The 17,178-nt window shown below is 38.0% G+C and overlaps 1 protein-coding gene across 22 annotated transcripts in view; it reads left to right on the top strand.

The window, feature by feature from the left end:
- The window catches only part of LOC112205572 (serine/threonine-protein kinase Nek4-like), a 497,070-nt gene that overhangs the window by 113,627 nt on the left and 366,265 nt on the right, over positions 1–17,178 (top strand). For 5 of the 22 annotated variants that reach the window (XR_010151571.1, XR_010151570.1, XR_010151572.1 and 2 more), the window contains 2 exons: positions 1,242–1,356; positions 4,894–5,002. The exons of 14 other annotated variants lie outside the window; for them this stretch is intronic. Coding sequence is in view for 3 of the 8 variants with exons in the window: in XM_063794605.1 (XP_063650675.1) it covers positions 1,242–1,356; positions 4,894–5,002 (224 nt within the window). In the remaining 5 variants the exon portion in view is untranslated. 3 more of the 22 variants (XR_010151573.1, XM_063794601.1, XM_063794606.1) reach the window with 2 other exon arrangements.

Below are 17,178 nucleotides of genomic sequence, written 5' to 3'. Positions count from 1 at the left end.
TTGAGTCCAGGTCAGAAAAGTGGAAGAAAAATGTGAATGTGTTAGTTTGAGGACTTTAGCTCTGAGAGGTTTCAGGATTCAGTCCAAAATGCAGAAAACAATAAAAAGCTCAAAAACAATGGACAAGACTAGAATTTAACAACAGGTGTGCTGTAGTATTTTTCTGACATACAATGTTTTGCTCTCTAGTTATCATTTTTATTTAAGACATATCATAGTAGGTCAAATTTATTTGCAAAATAAGTTTTGGTATTATTATACTTAGCCTGATTATTTGTGTAAACTTCAGCAAGAATAATTATTTGCCATATTAGCTCTTTCTAAATTGGGTTTGCTGGAACTTTGTTCCCTAAGGAATCTCGGATTGGACTTTTTTAAAGCCTTGAAGGGATGTATCTGTGCCTGCAAATACTTGTACAGACTGGTTGAAATTCTCTCTTCTTTAGCTCCCAAGATAATTTGGAATCATAGGCCTGTCAGAATGTGACATTTTTTACTAACCACAGGTCAGGAACCATGTACAAGGCCTGTGTAGACAGTTATGAGGTCACTTTCTTAAGGGGATTTTATCATCTCTGTTAGTCAACTTTAATTCCTCAAGCCTGTCTGTTTGTATCTGAAAGTAGGCCATTCCACTGGTAAAATAACCATATCTTTGGTAAAATAATCAGTGTCTCCAATTGTGTTCTGTTACAAAAGAAATCAGATTCTTATTGTACTTATGTCAATAACTGTATTTCCATAGTATAGAATACTCATAAATAGTTTTCAAATTCTGGAGAAATCAAATAGAGAAAATGAAACATCCTTCATCTTTTGTTCAGAGGAATATACTTTACTCAATCATAAAAAGCTGTAAATAGCTGAAAAGAAAAATGTGGTCTTGACTCTGAAAAACAACAAAAAGGATCAGCAACATTTCAAGCAACAAGTCATAAAATGATTATTTTGGTCTTGTATTAGTTCAGTCCATGCAGTGAACTTTGTCTGACATTAGGCCTGCAGTCCTCATAAACATACCAGCTATCTCTGAGAGTCCTGGAAGTTTGTTTGTTTTGTTTTGTTTTGTTTTCCTATTTCAATGCCACAATCTATAGTTATCAGAAACCTATATTCAAGAGAACATTTCAAAGAGCAAACACCTTTTGACTAGTTAAAGAAAAGACCACAATAATCTGTGGATGACAGTAATCTCAGGACAGTCATTGTTTTAATAATTTTACATGATTTTTTTGAGACAGGGTCTCAAGCCACCCAGGCTGGAGTGCAGTGGCACAATTATGGCTCACTGTAGCCTCAACTTCCTGGAATCAAGCAATCCTCTTTCTTCAGCCTCCAGAGGAGCTGGGACCACAGGCAAGTGCTACCACATCCAACTAATTTTTTGATATTTTTTGTAGAGATAAGGTCTCACTATCTTGCTCAGGCTGATCTCAAACAACTGAACTCAAACAATCAAGCTCAAACAATCCTCCCAACTTAGCCTCCTAAAGTTCTAGGATTACAGGCATGAGCCACCGTGCCCAGTGAGGACATTACAGGCATGAGTCACTGTGTCCAATGAGGCCATTGTTAAAGACACAGTCGACAAAGAAATCTGTTCATTTCTGTGGCACATAACAATTCAACATAATAATCATAATTATTACTGATAACATATACTAAGACATATTAGAATTATAGGAACCATATAATTTTGGAATACATACTAATAATATATTTGTATAAATATAACCCAAAGAAAGTTAAACATGATTTTGTATTTGACAGTGTTTTCTGTAGGTTAATATACCAAATAAGCCAAATATATCTCTTTTGGACTTCAGGGGACCTAATACTTAAAAGGCTAATGAGTTAAAATAAAAATTCTTAGTTTATAATTTTATTTTTCAAAGTGTGCAAATATTAAAGGTTTAAAACACTTCATATCACGACATAGAATCCCAGATAACCACAAATCATTTGTTTAGCCAAAATGATAGCTCAAAAATTTAAAAAGGCAAAAGCCTTTATTCATTGGTAGAGAGGAGACTCAGCTCCCAAACAACAGGACCAAGTAACGACCGCATGAGGCCATCTGAATCTGTATCTTCTCTCTCCCCTACTTTTTTCAGTTTATTTAAAAGACAAATAAAAATATTTTATTATCCCTCAGTATTATACAAAAATCTTGTTTAAAGAGAAAACCAAATTTTACCTTTGCATTAGTGTTTTATTAATGTCAAACCCAATTTTTACATAAAACCTTATAAACAAATCTATCCAATCTAAATCAGTTTGAGCATACTGTTTACAATTTTCTACTAAACAACTGATTAATGCTCCATGAAAACTCTGTTGATCACGCATAAGGGTGCAGATTCTGGGCCTGTATCACTGTGATTTTTACATTAATGATCATTCTGTAGAAAAACTAAGTAGCCTGCTTCAAGTTTTGGCAAGTTGCTCACACTCACACACAGAACTTTCTTTACTAGACCAATCTTTTACAAACCTTTTATAACTTGCTTAAACCTTCTGTTTTGTCCTATTACTTTTTAACTTAAGACAATTTTTAAAACCTCTAATTTAGACAAGATTACTTTTTTAAACAAAAACAATATCTTCAAGTCTTTTTATAACTTTTTACAAAAACACATTTTATAATTTTTATATACCTTGAATGTAAATCTTTTCTCAGCAGTGTCAATTACATGTGTTACAATGTTAAATCTTCACAACTTTTATTTTTAGTGAAAGCAATTTTAATTTTGTATCAAGTGCAGAGCCTAGGACACGGGACAGAAATGAAGATAATGTGTGATTCTTTACAACATAGCTTGGGGTCATGGCTAACTCAACATGTCCCCAGGCTTTACCTAGAAGCTGCTGGCTCTAATGCAGGCAGGTTGGACGCTTACAAAAAGTCATAGATATTTATAACCTTAAAACAGCAAAGAGAATATCTGACCTGCCTAATTTAGACCAAATGTCTAAATGTTGAAGAAATAATTTTATTGTACCAATAATCTTTAAAGCTATCTTTATTATTCAAAGATTATTAGAGTCATGTGAACAAAAAGCAGTTTAGTTAAATTTTTTCTGGTAAAATATTTAAGTGCATATATATATGCCAATTAATTAGATCTCTTTTATATAGTTTGTTAGCAAAATACTACATATATGAAGTATATAAATACACAGACATAGAGAAGCAAATCTGGTAGAGTTATATGGATTCTTCATTTGTCAGTTTTTAAGTTTTTCTTTTTCATTTTAGATCATCAGTCTCTTGATTACCTGTTCCCTGCCCTAAAAAGTTTTTAACCAGGCAGTTCCAAACTTTTATTTTAAAGGGATAATTCTTAGGTGAAATAATTATAGAGAATTTATATTTTATCTAAAGCAAGGAAAAATGTAGGGGTAAAAGTTCAGTCAGGATGGCAAGGAAAAGCTGACACTCTTACATGTGGAGATTTTCTTAAAGTTGTTAAGTTTTTAAATGGGATTATTGCCTTTGGAGTGGAACCTTATAAGGAACAGAACCAGGAAAGCATGCAGTTTCTAGGGCCTAGTAAGCAGGCAGAGGTGGAAGGCAAAACAGATTCCCCTAAATGAGGAATCTTATTTTTATACCGAATCCTGGGTCCCCTAAAGAGGCAAACAATATGGCATGACACAGTGCAATGCTTCCACAGTGTGTTTCATTGTAAGGACATTTCCCCAAGGCTGCTGGACAACCCAGCGCCCATCAGCCCACTCTGTAATCGGCCCATAAGAGCACACCTTTCTTATTTAAATGTACAAATAAAAGAGTGTCACCCTGTAGTAATAATCACTTACTATAAGTGACTACCATTAGTCATTTTTAAAAGTATATTTTTTATCTAGCTATTACACATCAAGGTTAATTTTTTTTCATAATGCAAAGTAATTTCAGGTCCCTGCAAGTCAAAAAGGTTAGATACAAGAGGAAGGAGGAACAGACAGGAGTAAATGGAGGATCAGAAAGAATTCCATTGAATGAGAAACTTATAGAGGGAGAGCAAAGGCTTTAAAATAATATCTGTACACATGTAGCTCAATATCAGCCTTAATCAAGTTGATTTTTGATTACAGAGTTCTCAAAAGAAAATCTGCTGAAATCTTTTATTAATAGATTTTAGCCAGGACAAATAGGTAGTATTTTTGGCTTTAAACTTTTGGCCCATGAGAAATTTATAAGCCTAACTAAGGTTATGACTTAACCATGGATGCATGAGGTATCTCACAGAGATGGCAAGCAGTTTTTGCAAGATTGAGAATTTCCCCAAAGATAGCTTAGAAGGGAAAATTTAAGACAGAAAGTGAGAAGATGTCCATGGAGAAGAAAATCGTCGAATGAATGTCAAAAAGTCTCCAAATATCACACAAAGACAGTTTCAAAAGTCTCTATACTTTGAAATTCTACCATACTAATTGTCCCAATTATTATTAGACTCTTATGATCTGTTTAATAACAAATCTAGTGATATGTTTCTTTTCCCAGACCGGGCTGCTTGACAATACAAAATAATTTTGTTCATCTTTGTAACCCTAGTAACTCACACAGGGCAAGGAAGCTAGAAGGCCCTTAATAAATGCTATTGTTTGAGTGAATAAAAAGAGGAATGCATGCAGAAAAGAAAGAAAGAAAGAAAGAAAGAAAGAAAGAAAGAAAGAAAGAAAGAAAGAAAGAAAGGGCTTACTGCTTGAGCTGAGAATCAAACCCAGGCTGCTGCAGTAAAAGGGAAAAACTTTAGTTACTGAGCTACAGTATGGGGCAGTTGCTGTTGGTCAGAAATAATGTAGGTCAGTCAGCAACAAGCTTCAAGGATTTTGACTGCTCAAGTGAATCCTTAAAGCTAGCTGTGACATTATTATGTATCCTTTCAGACTGGCTGCCTGACATGAATCCAGAAATTCCAACCCTCTGTATGTGGGAGAACAAGGGACAGCTCCCTCACGTGCTTACTAAGTCAAGTTTTCCAGGACATAAAACGAGGTAAGAGGGAAACTTCAGCTTTTTTGTTTCAGGGAGGTGTAGCAAATTTTGTAACTGACAAGTCTGCAGGGCCAGCCCAAACAATGGGCTTATAGGGATCCTAGGCCCCTTAGGTTCATAGTATGAATGCTGTCTCTAGGAGCAATTGGGGATGTTAGTAATTTTATGGCCTCTGGCTGTATGCCTCTTGAACCATATTTTCTAATCTTGTGGTTAATTTGTTAGTTTTACAAAGGTGGTGTGGTCCCCAAGCAATTAAGGGATTCGTTTCAAGGAAGGGCTGTCATCTTTGTTTCAACGTTAGGCTATAATGTTAATGTTCCCTTTGTCCAGGAACAAACAAGGGCAGCTTTGAGATTAAAGCCAAGATGGATTCAGTCAGGTCATATCTCTTTTACAGTCATAATTTTCTCACTGTTAGAATTTTTTCAAAGGTGATTTCAGGATAAACATAATGTACACATTCCCATTCTGTAAGAGAGAAAGACACAAAGAAAACAGTAACAGCCGCTAAGTAAATTTGAAGTCCAGGAGGGCAAACATTACATCTTAAAGCTGGAGAGCCTTTTTTTTTTTTTTTTAACTCCTTAACACATTGGGGTGAGGGTTGGAGTGGCAAGCCCTAGTCAGTGTCACCCCTATGGTTTTCCTTGGTGAATCACCCGTGCTTGTACTGGTTGAAATTTTCCCAGGCAGGCATTGAATGCCACAGGGGACTTCACAATCCTGGGATCCTGGTATTCGCACCACTAGGCATTACCCATGTGAAACTCTCTGCAGTGATTTCAATGCTGTGGCTTCACTTGGCATTGCCCTGGTGGGGACTCTTTGCAGCAGCTCCAACCCCACATTTGTGTTTGGCATCCTTCTACTGAGGGCTCTCTGCAGTGGATCTAGCCCTGTGACAACTCTCTCTCCGGACTCCCAGGCTGTCAAAAAAAAAAAATACTTTGAAATTTGTGGTGGCTGCCAAGCCATCATTTATGCCTTAAGTGTGAGAAATACATTTATTTTCCTTATAAATTACCCAATATTTTGTATTCTGTTTTAAGCAACAAAGAAGGGACTAATACAGAAAACTGGTAATGACAAGTAGGTTGTTGCTGAAAATGAATACCTAAAAATATGAAAGTGTCTTTCAAACTGGGTGATGTGGGCAGAGGCTAAAAGAATCTTCGAGAGGCAGACTAGTAAAAGCCTGTATTCTTGTGAGGGTTTAGAAGATAGGAAATATTTGGGAGTCCTTGGAGATTGATGAAGTGTTTGTGACCACACTGCTTCGGGAGAAGTAGCACCATATAATGCATGCTGGTTCAGAGCATATACAGCCTTCTAGAGAACCTTGCCCCACAGTTACACAGTATTGTCATCTAGCAGGTGCTGGAACTGTGACTCCCAAAGGTCATTCCACCATTGTTTCAAGTGAGTTGCTTCAGGATTATAGGGAACATGGTGAATTCACTGAAGTTTCTGAGCATGAGCTCGTTTCTGCCCTTCTTTGTCTGTGAAGTGAGTTCCTTGTTCAGAAGCAATGCTGTGTGGAATACCATGATGGTAGATAGGCATTAAGTCCACAGATGGTGGTTTCCACAGAATACTTGCATGCAAGGAAGTAAAATTTATAGACAGAGTAACTGTCTTACTATTCCAGGAAGAACAAAATGCTGCCCCTTCCTGATGAAAGCTGCCCGATGAAAGCTGCCCAATGTAATCAACCTACCACAAGGAAATTGGCAGATCTTCCTGGGGAATGGTGCCATATAGGGGCTCGGTGTTAGTTTCTGCTGCTGACAGTTGGAACACTCAGAGGGGTCTGTAACCTGGTTGGCCATGGTGAAAGGAATTCCAGGTTGCTGTGTGTATGCAAAACCTCAGTCCCTACCACAGTGGCCACTTTATTCATAAACCCGGTGACTGATGACATAGGTGCCTGGGAAAAGAGGCTGACTACTGTCAGAGAATGCATGATCACATCCACCGGATGATTAGAGTCCAGAAGAGCTATGGTAAGAGAGTGAGCCAGCTTTCCTCTGTTTCCCAGCACAGTTTAGCCAACGTTCTCTTTAAGCTTTAAGTGGCTTTTTCAGCTTCTCCTGAGGACTGGGGTCTCCTTGCTGTGTGGAGTTTTCAGGGGATTTCTAGGTCTTGGGCTACCTTTTGAGTGATTTAAGATATAAAAGCTCTCCCACTGGCCGGGCACGGTGGCTCATGCCTGTACTTTGGGAGGCCAAAGCTGGCTCATGCCAGCAGTTTGGGAGGCCAGGGCAGGCATATCATAAGGTCAGGGGTTTCAGACCAGCCTGGCCAACATGGTGAAACTCCGTCTCTACTAAAAAAATACAAAAAAACAGCCAGGTGTGGTGGTGGGCACCTGTAATGCCAGCTACTCTGGAGGCTGAGGCAGGAGAATTGGTTGAAACCGGGAGGCAGAGGCTGCAGTGAGCTGAGATCACGCCATTGCACTCCAGCCTGGGCAACAGGGTGAGACTCCATCTCAAAAAAAAAAAAAAAAATTGTCCACTGCCTGGTTTTAGGCAGCCCAAACCTAGGAAAAATATCCTTTAAGAGATGGCATGATACTTCCGAGGTGGTATCAGAGCGAGCTGAATGCCTTTATCCATCGTGGGAAGATAACAACCACACCTAGAAGGTATCTAAAGTTCCCGGGAGTCTGGAGCATGACCGTAAAGTGTGTTTGCCAGTCCTTGCCAGGGTAAATTCCCCTAAATTGTACTCCTTAACATGAGGCCTTGTGGGTGATCTGTTATGGGGACTGTTAGTGTGGCAGAGAGAGCAACTGTGGGTCACTTGCTGCACTGTCTCTCCAAGGTTGGGAGTGGTCATCGTTTGAAGGAGCCAATTGTACAGGGTTATCTACCATAATGTGAGCTCTCATGGGCATCCTTAACTACCTGGATAGCTATGGATTTTTGAAAAAATACTTGCCGTGAGAATTTTCAAGCCATGCTGGATATCCTCTGCTTTTTAAGAAGACTTCCCAGGGGGATTACTGCTAGGGAGCCGGTTTGCCAACTACAGAGACTGCTGGTGTCAAAGAGGCTTTGCATCTCAGGGGAGACCAGGTGTCACAGGGCTCTTCATGGCTTCATGGGGAGAGTCTAACTCAGGAAATATTTGCTTGCCTTCTCTGGCTTTTATCCTTGTGGAAGTCAATTTACATGTTTTCTTGTAGTCCCTTATTCTGGCATAGGGCCATTAATACCTTTTTTTTGTTTGTTTGTTCGCTTTTTGCTTTTGATAAAAGAGGTCTAGTTAGAGAATTTCCCACTATCTGAAATGAAAATACCTTATAAGTGTTCAGAGTACTTGTTACTGCACATCCACTAGTTTAAATCTGCATAATGTTATCAATGCCATGGACCAGTGTAGTATCTTGTGGAAGGAGAAGGTGATCAACTTCCTGCAAACTGTGACTTGGTTATGGAGAGTTGATATTATGTTGAGGTAGGACAGAGAAGTTATTGACACTGAAATTAAATGACTTCTGGTGGGCCTTATGAAGAGAAATAGAGAAAAAGCTTCATTAGATCATTAGGTGCATACCAGGTATCAGAGAATGTGTTAATTTGGTCAAGCAATAAAACTGCATCTGATACAGCAGTTGCAATTACAAGGAACACTTGGTTTAGCTTATGGGAATCCACTGTCACTCTCCAGGATCCATCTGTCTTTTGCACAGGCCAAATTAGACAGGGATGTGTTAGAATCTCCACCCCTGCATCCTTCCACTCCTTGATGGTGGTGGTAATCTCTACAGTCACTCCAGAGGTGTGGTTATGAATTTGATTTTCTATTTTCCTACGTAGAGGCAGCTCTAGTGCCTTCCATTTAGATATTCCCACCATACTAGCTCACACTCCACAGGTCAGGGAACCAATGTGGGAAATGTGCCAGGTGCTAACTATGTCTATTAAAGCTTTGCATCTGCAACTAGAGAAATGACCAGAGTATGTGTTTGGGGCCACTGGACCCACTGTGATTTCATGTGACTAAAATTTACTCACCTGACTGCCATCAATCCCCACTCTGACTGGCATTCTGTAGTGATGTTTTGAGTTGAGTTGAGTCTTCTGGAAACAATGTAAGGTCAGAGCCAGTGTCTACTAGTCCTGAAAAGTTCTTACTATATTCCTTTCCCCAAAACACAGCTGTTAAAAGGTTATAGGTTCCCTTTTGGGAGGGATAGGAGAAAGATGAACAGTATAAAGTTTTTGTGGTATACCTGGGTCCTTCATCGAGGGGACCTGGCTGCTCCTTTTTTCAAGGAGTTCTTGACTATAAACTGGCTCTAGTCTTGGATTTTAGTAGGAGCTGTGATTCTCTAGTATTTTGATTTGAGTTAGACTTTTGTAAACATAAATGTTTTCAGTATTTTCAGATCAATTAAGGGTTTATTAGGCTTCTTTCTATTTTACTTCTAAGAACACCACAGTCAAACTAGCCAACACCATAGATCTACTTGAGTCAGATGCATCTGAATGTTGCTGTACCTTTGCTGCCCATTTTGGTAACTATGTCCATCTTGACTCTGAAGGTTGACAGCTGCCACATGGCTCTGGGACCTGTGAGATCCAGTTATTCCCAATGCATTTAAATGTTCTATTGAGTGACTGTGGTTCTCAGTATAAGCTTCCACCTACAGAGAAAGTTATTCAAGGATGCTGGTCTCCCCTTAGAAATCAGTTTCTTAAAGTATTGCTGAAAGGTTGGTCTTCTGGAGCCTCCCAGTGTGGGTGAGTAGATTTCAAATGACAAATGCACTCTGGAGTTCCATTTGTTCTAAGCCTTTGAATCTCTTCCTCTACATTAGGCCAAGGGAGATCAGGCATATCCAACTGGCTAAATAAGGGCCATCTTTTGATTTATAGTTCAGCCAACCAACCAAACTGTTAGAGCCCTTTCTAATTTCCCATGCTGCAAAACTAAAACCAGTATCTTTTTTAATGGGTCCATATCAATAAATCTGGGTGATCCAATTGTGTTTCCTCCACTATTATCCTAACTCTTAATACCCTTTTCCACACATGTTCTCCAGATTTCTGCTTGTATAAATTTTAAAGTCAAATAGTTTTCTTGAACTGTCATGAACCTCCCATGGGCCAAACTTTGTATATCATTTTTAAGGGCATTTTGAGATTTGAGTCTACTTATAGGCCTAGAAGCAAAAAGGAGTGGTGGGTGTGGGGCCTTAGGAGAATCTGCATTGCAGTCCATTACCTTTCCCTCAGGCAGTGCTGGTGTAATCCCCTCAGAGGAGGTGGAACTGCCTATACCAGTGTGGGTGAAGAGGCTACTGCCAAGAGGGTGTCAGTAGGGGGTCAGGTCTACTGGCAAAGAAGACATCAGAATTTCAGAACTCAATGTCTCCAGCCTCAACATGGTCTCCCCAAATGTTCCCAACCCACTCTACAGAGTTCCATTCTTCTCTGTACAGTGCTTTAAATTTACAGTAGGTACCTTGCTAGGCTGAAAGTTCAACTTTCATAGTAATTCAGCCAACTGCACGGTGAAGGTTTGTGTTTGACTTTTAGCATTTTCAGCCCCGTGACTATAGGAGATATAATTCTCACTCAGAGCACTGTAAGAAGCTCTAAGGCTTTTTATGTGAAGCCGAATTCTGAAATTTGAATCTCTTAGCATATCTTTTTTATTGATCACTTTACTCATCAACTCTAGAAGCAGAGTCCTTGATTTTCCACAGATATTTAAAGATGTGCTGTCAGAGTCACCAAGTTCCTTGTCTTTTATCAGTGTTGATTAGGAGTGTCAAAGGTAGATGTTTATCCCTTAAGCAGTTTATGACATGGACTAGCAATGTTTTCTGGACTATTAGAAATGGAGTCTTTAACATTTTTAGGTATCATCAGTTTAGAGATCTAAGTTTAGAAACCCCAAAACCAATGAAAGAAACTCATTCCTAAAATTCTGGTTCTCTACAATCATTCATGGTTTAAAAAATAAAACCTGTTTTACCATTCTTCAGAGATACAGGACCAATAGGATACATATATAGATAGATGGGGGGGCATTAATTAGATAAATTGGGTCACATGATTATGGAAGCCAAGACAGGTCTTCTGTAAGCTATAAACCGTGGAATACCAGTAGCATGGCTCATTCCAAGGCTGAAAGTCTCAGAATGAGGAAAGCGGACAGTGTAATTCTCAGTCTGAGGCCAAAGGACTGAGAATGTGGAGGGATGCAGAAGTAAGTCCTGGAGTCCCAAGGAAGAGAGTCTGTAGTTAAGATGTCCAAGGGCAGGAGGCAGAGAGTGTACCAGCTCCAGGAGAGAGGGAGAGCAAAATCATTCTCATTACTTTTTCGTTCTATCAGTACCCCCAGCCCACTGGATCGTGCCTACCCACATAGAGGGTGGATTGTTAAAGAATTCAACTCAGGTCTGCTCACCCAGTACAGTAAGACTAGACATCTACACTGACATTTGCAGTGGGAGAAAAGGAGGTGTTTATCTGGACATTGTGAAGCAAGGCGGATGAGTCAGCTAATGCTTAAGTTCCGCCTTCCCCAGTGGCTTGCAGGTAAGGGTTTTTTTAAAGCAGACATAAATTTCAGGAAAGCAGAAGTTACTGGCAAAATTATAAATCAGTACATGGAGGTTACACATTGGTTTTGTCCTGAAAAGTCGTGATATTTTGAAGCAGGGGCTTACAGCCCCTACATAGATTCAAGGGTTTTCTGATTTGTAATTGGTTAAAGAAAGAAGAGTTGTTTTAAAATTTGGGGGTTGGCAGAAAAAAATGTTAGCTCTTTGGCTAATGGATTTGCCTCCCTCTAGCCCCTCAGGAAGAAATTTAGCAGAAAGAATGGCAGTCAGAATTCAGTTTTCAGGCCCCCCTTATCTGAGGTGTACTTGTCAGCAGATGCCTTTGGTGGAGGTCTAGGTTTATGAAAAATGACTGAGGAATGTATGTTAAGATGTGATCTTTAGAACAAAACAAACATCTTCTGACTGTAACTTCCTTGGCTGTTGTTTAGGCTACTATTACCTTCTTGCTTATCAAGTTCCTCATTTCTTTCTCAGTGCTAGCTAGGTACCAGGGATTTCCCTTGAAGGGACTCACGATTTTCCTTTATTTCCCTGCTTGGGGAAGCTACAGGCCCCTAACAAAGGGTCCCTGCTCCATCACAGGATCTTACCCACTCTGTCTACCGACTCACATTTCAGACCTTTCTAGTGAAACCCTCACAGATCCAGAAGTAATGCTTTGCCAGTGTTCTAGGTGTTCCTTAATACAGTTAGTTGACTCCTAAAACTAAACATTACATTGGGTTTTGGAGTGTTACCCAAGCAGGTTTCTCATGAGGAGTTCAAATTGCTGGGTTAAGGTGAAGCAACCATGATTTCCACAGAGTCAAAGTTTGACTGAGAGGTGGTTACTGCCGAATATCTGTGCAGTTCCCACAGGGGACAGTGAAGTGAGATAAAGGTGGTATTCAGCTGTCTTATATGGAGTAGTCACCTTGAGCAGGTTTTATAAGGGGCTATGTTCAATGACCACCTTGAGGAATGTGGAAGAGGCCACAAACTGGAAACTGTCATGGATTTCTAAACCCTATTTCTGGTATGAGAATGTCAACACAATGTACAAAATGAATGCCCAGGTTACATAAAATTAAAACAATTCACAGCAACATTTAAAATAGGAATTCTAGTAGCCCAATAATAACTCTCTCTCTAATCCTGAGGTAGCAGGTAAATCTAGTTGTTCAACTAATTTGAAACTATAGTTAAGCATGTTTTTGCAATAATAGACCAGAATACATATAATGAGCTGACAAAATTTTATACTGAAAAGGGGGCAGTCACAGAGAAAAAATAATGTGTTCCATTTATTTTAAAAGGCATATTTTTTACATCTTTCAAATAGAGATGAATCATAATATTGTAAAAAGACTATTGGTTAGAAGACAGTCATAATGTGATGGACTTTGTGTGAACACAAGTGAACTTGATGTAAAAAACTTCCATTTTCACATTCTGGTGGTATCTTTAACATCATGACTTGGAGAGGGATGTTAGTAGATGAGAAACATAATCTATCAGAAACTCCTATAGTTCTCTCACTACAAATATGGCATCAGCAAAGCTCCTAATTACCAGAGATGATGCTAGTGTAGAAAAAATCCATGGACAAGGTGAGTTGCACAGTGATTTAGAAGAGTTTTATCCAAATATGAGAAATTTTAGAAAACCTTGATTACCTATTTTGCTTTCACTTTCTCTCTCATGTGATCATAGGAGTGATATGACATAAATACACACATTTATATAAGTTCAAAAGTGTAAAAAGTAAAATAGAGGTTCCTCTTCGAAGACTTTCCTCGCCATCTAATTAGAAATAAATAGTAACTTCTCTTAGAAGCAACATTTTTTCAAAGACCTGTGTTAACATTCTTAAATATCTGCTAGCCGTAATAAAGAAATCAATGTACTTTATGTTCTTAGCTCCCAGAATTTAACCTAAATATTTGCCAGCATGCTTATACTGGTCCAAGCAAGCATTAGGTCATAGCCTGTTCCTCTTCCTTATTTGAAGGTGTTTTTACCTTTCTCCGGATTCCACAAGTTACTTCCTCCTTCCTTTGTTCTCCTCTGCCTTTGCCTCTTTTAAAAAGTTCTAAGTTGCCAGCCAGTCGGGACAAATACAGAATGTGAGGTCCTGTTCCAGCCAATGGAAACCAGACACAGCAGTAGGGTGGACGCATCAGGTTATAAATGACCCTATCTCCTTTGTTCTGTGTACTCTCATGGCAAAAATGCTGGTGAGTGTACCTTTTCTGAAGAAAATATAAAAATGGCCTTGCTGAGGAAATGATATTCAAGTGGTATTTCTTTATGGCACCAAGGAACAGGCATTTCAAACAAAAAGTATTATTTTCAACATATATGACATAAAATTTTTGTGATGTCATAGTTTTTCAATAGTTCTATGCTTTTATTGTGATGTAAAATAATGATGTATTTTACAATTGATACATATGATACTTCTTGCAATTACTTGAAAAAAGCTGTCACTGGTAGCAAATAGTAACTAGTGTTTAGTGTAGACCTATGTAAACCAAAAATGACTGACACAGATGGCATTCATTTCAGAGAATTATTTTGCCAAGTTTAAGGATAAACACAAGTCACAGTAGGCTCTGTGACCTGTGCTTTTTCCAAAGCGGGTTTTGCTGACCTCCATATTTGTAGGGGTGAGACCTGGCAGGAGCAGGTGGAGGATAAAGAAAGGGGAGGAAAGACAGTGAGGCAAGTACATCCTTACGAGGCCTGGATTAGCACTCACTGCATCCAGATGTTGCATGTGTAAAGAGGAATGGAGAAAAAGTTGATTGTGCATTTGTCTTGTGCGTGGTAGATCTACATTTTACACAAGATAGGCAAACTTGTGAAATTACAGCTGTCTCTTTGGGAACAAAAGGAAGGTAGTATTAGCATGACTCAGTTCCTGACTTTTCCTTTGGCATAGTGAGTTTGGGATCCCAAGATTTTATTTTCCTTGTTCTTCAAAATATTTCAGAGAAAGCATTTTAGAAGAAAATGAGTGTTTGGTTATATTTTTTCCCTAATTTTTCAACATTAGGATGGTTTATTCCTAGAAAGTTAGGATCCACATTTTTAAGGAGACTCATTCTAGAAGGTTGTGAAGAAATAGGGGGAATAAGAAATAAAGGGAAAAGATAAGAAAAAAGAGACACAGCTGGATTATAGCAACAAAGTAGAAAGCAATCCTTGAAAACCAATAGACTATATTACAGAGCAGTCCATATATAACTAGACGGTCATGAAAATATTTTATGTAAATAAATAAGATGCTGTTATTTCTCCCAAAGTTTAAGTTTTCTAGTTTCAGTCTGCAGGGCTTTACAAAAAGCACAGTTTTCTACTAATTTGAAGTCAGAAAAAAATGGGAAAGAAAAAAAAAAACATTGAAAATTTTAGTCTGGAGACTGGTAACCAGCAAAGAATTTAGGATCCAGTCTAGCTAAATTGTAAACCAATAATAAAACTGGAAGACAATGAACAGGGCTAGAATCCAATAAAAGATGTACTATAGTTTCATTTGAAATACATTTTTTCTCTCTACAGTCTTCCATTTTTACTAAAGAAAAATCATAGTAAGACCAATTTATTTCCAAAATAAGTTTTAGTTTTATTGTACTTGGCCTGATTATTTTCATAAAGTGCAGCAAGACTATTTTTTTTTCCATATAGGCTCTTCCAAGTTGGCATTGATGGAACTTTTTTTTAAACAAAGTGTCTACTATTTTTTTCAAATAGCCCCTCAAGCTCAAACAAGCATTTATTGTGCCTGCAAATAACTGTATGAACTGGGTGAATTCATCTCATCTTGAGGTCGCAAGATTACTTGGAGTTCCTAGGCCTGTCAGAAAGTGACATGCGTTTCTTACAACAGATCAGAAAATCTGTAAAGAAACTGCATAAAGAAGGCATAGGGCGAGTCTCTCCAAGGGAATTTTACTGGTTTTATTATTCAACCTAAATTTCTCAAAGCAATCTGCTCATAGATGAAAATGTGCTATTCCAGCCAAAGCCTTGACAAGGTAACCAGTGTCTCCAATTGTGTCCCATTACAAAAAATAATTGTTATTGATTATATGAAAATAACTTATATTACCATAAATTAAGAATATTCAGAAATAGTTTTCAAATTCTGGGGAAATCAGGTAAAGAGAAAGACATATAGTTTAAATTTTTCTCTAAAGAGTATACCATATTCAATTGTTAAAAACTATAAATAGCTAAGAATAAACCTTTCTTTACTCTGAAAAACAAAAATAGTCATCAATGTTTCAAATAAAAAAGTCCTAAAAAATTGTTTCATTCTTCTGTTACATCAGTCCCACATAATTAACTTGTTCTACTTTATATTGGCTTAGCAATCCTCATGAACACGTCAGCCTGTTTAGAGTCCTGGGAGTTTTGTTGTTGTTATTGTTATTGTTTTTGTTTGTACAATGGCACAATCTCCAAAGTTATCAGAAACCTAAATCCAAGAAAACCTATCAGAGTCATTTTCACCAACTCTTCTAAAGAAGCAAGTTTTGGCCGACTGGTTTTCCATAAACTACTTTTTGAGAATAATCAAAGTAAAACAACAATTGTGAATGAAAAACTCTTAGGACAGTCATAGTTACAGGTATAGCTGATAGGAAATTTGGTTATTTCTGTGTCATACAACAATTTAACATAATAATCATAATTATTACTGATAACATATAGTAACGCATGTCAGAATTATTGGCATCTCATATGATTTTGGAGCACATGCTAATATTTAGGTAAATAGAACTCAAAAGTTAAATATTTCACCATGCTTCTGTATGATTTTAACATGTTAAGTGTGGCTAATTTGTCACTGTTGGACTTCAGGTGACCTAATATTCAGAAAGTTAATTAGGTCACTAAGGCTAAATTAGAATTTGATTTGGAAAGTCTGTCAAATATCAAAGGTTTGAAACAGTGTTACAAAATAGAATCACCAATCATGATGAAATGAATTACTCATTAAGCCAAAAATGATATTTTAAATATTTCTAAAAAGCAAAAATCTTTATTCTTTGATAGAGAGAAAGGAGATTCAGTTTCTTAAACAATAAGGTCTAATATCAGGCTGAGTGCACTGGCTTGTGCCTGTAATTCCATTGCTTTGGGAGGCCGACACGGGAAGATCATTTGAGCCCAGGAGTTCAAGACGAGCCTGGGCAATATAGTGAGACTTCGTCTCTACAGAAAATAAATTTGTAAATTATCTGGTTGTATTGGTGTGTGTAGTCCTAGCTACTACAGAGTCTGAGGAAAGAGGATCACATGAACCCATGACACGGAGGTTGCAGTGAGCCAAGATCACACCACTGCACTCCAGCCTGGGTGACAGAGTGAGACCCTGTCTCAAAAAAACAAACAAAAATACCCTGAAAAAATGAAAAACCAGTAAAACCTAATAAATATAGTATGAAACCAAGTGAACCTTACTCCCCTCCTCTTTTTTTGCAGTTTGCCCAAAAGGCAAACAAAAATCTTTTACTCTCTCTTAATATTAAACAAAATCCTGGTTCAAAAAAGAAAACCAACTTTACCTTTGCATGGCGTGGTATTAATACTGAAGCAA

The sequence above is a fragment of the Pan troglodytes genome, chromosome 16 (assembly GCF_028858775.2).
Source record: "Pan troglodytes isolate AG18354 chromosome 16, NHGRI_mPanTro3-v2.0_pri, whole genome shotgun sequence".
NCBI classification, from domain to species: Eukaryota; Metazoa; Chordata; class Mammalia; order Primates; family Hominidae; genus Pan; species Pan troglodytes.
Note: the sequence above shows the minus strand (reverse complement) of the source record. Positions and strands in the feature narration are given on the sequence as shown.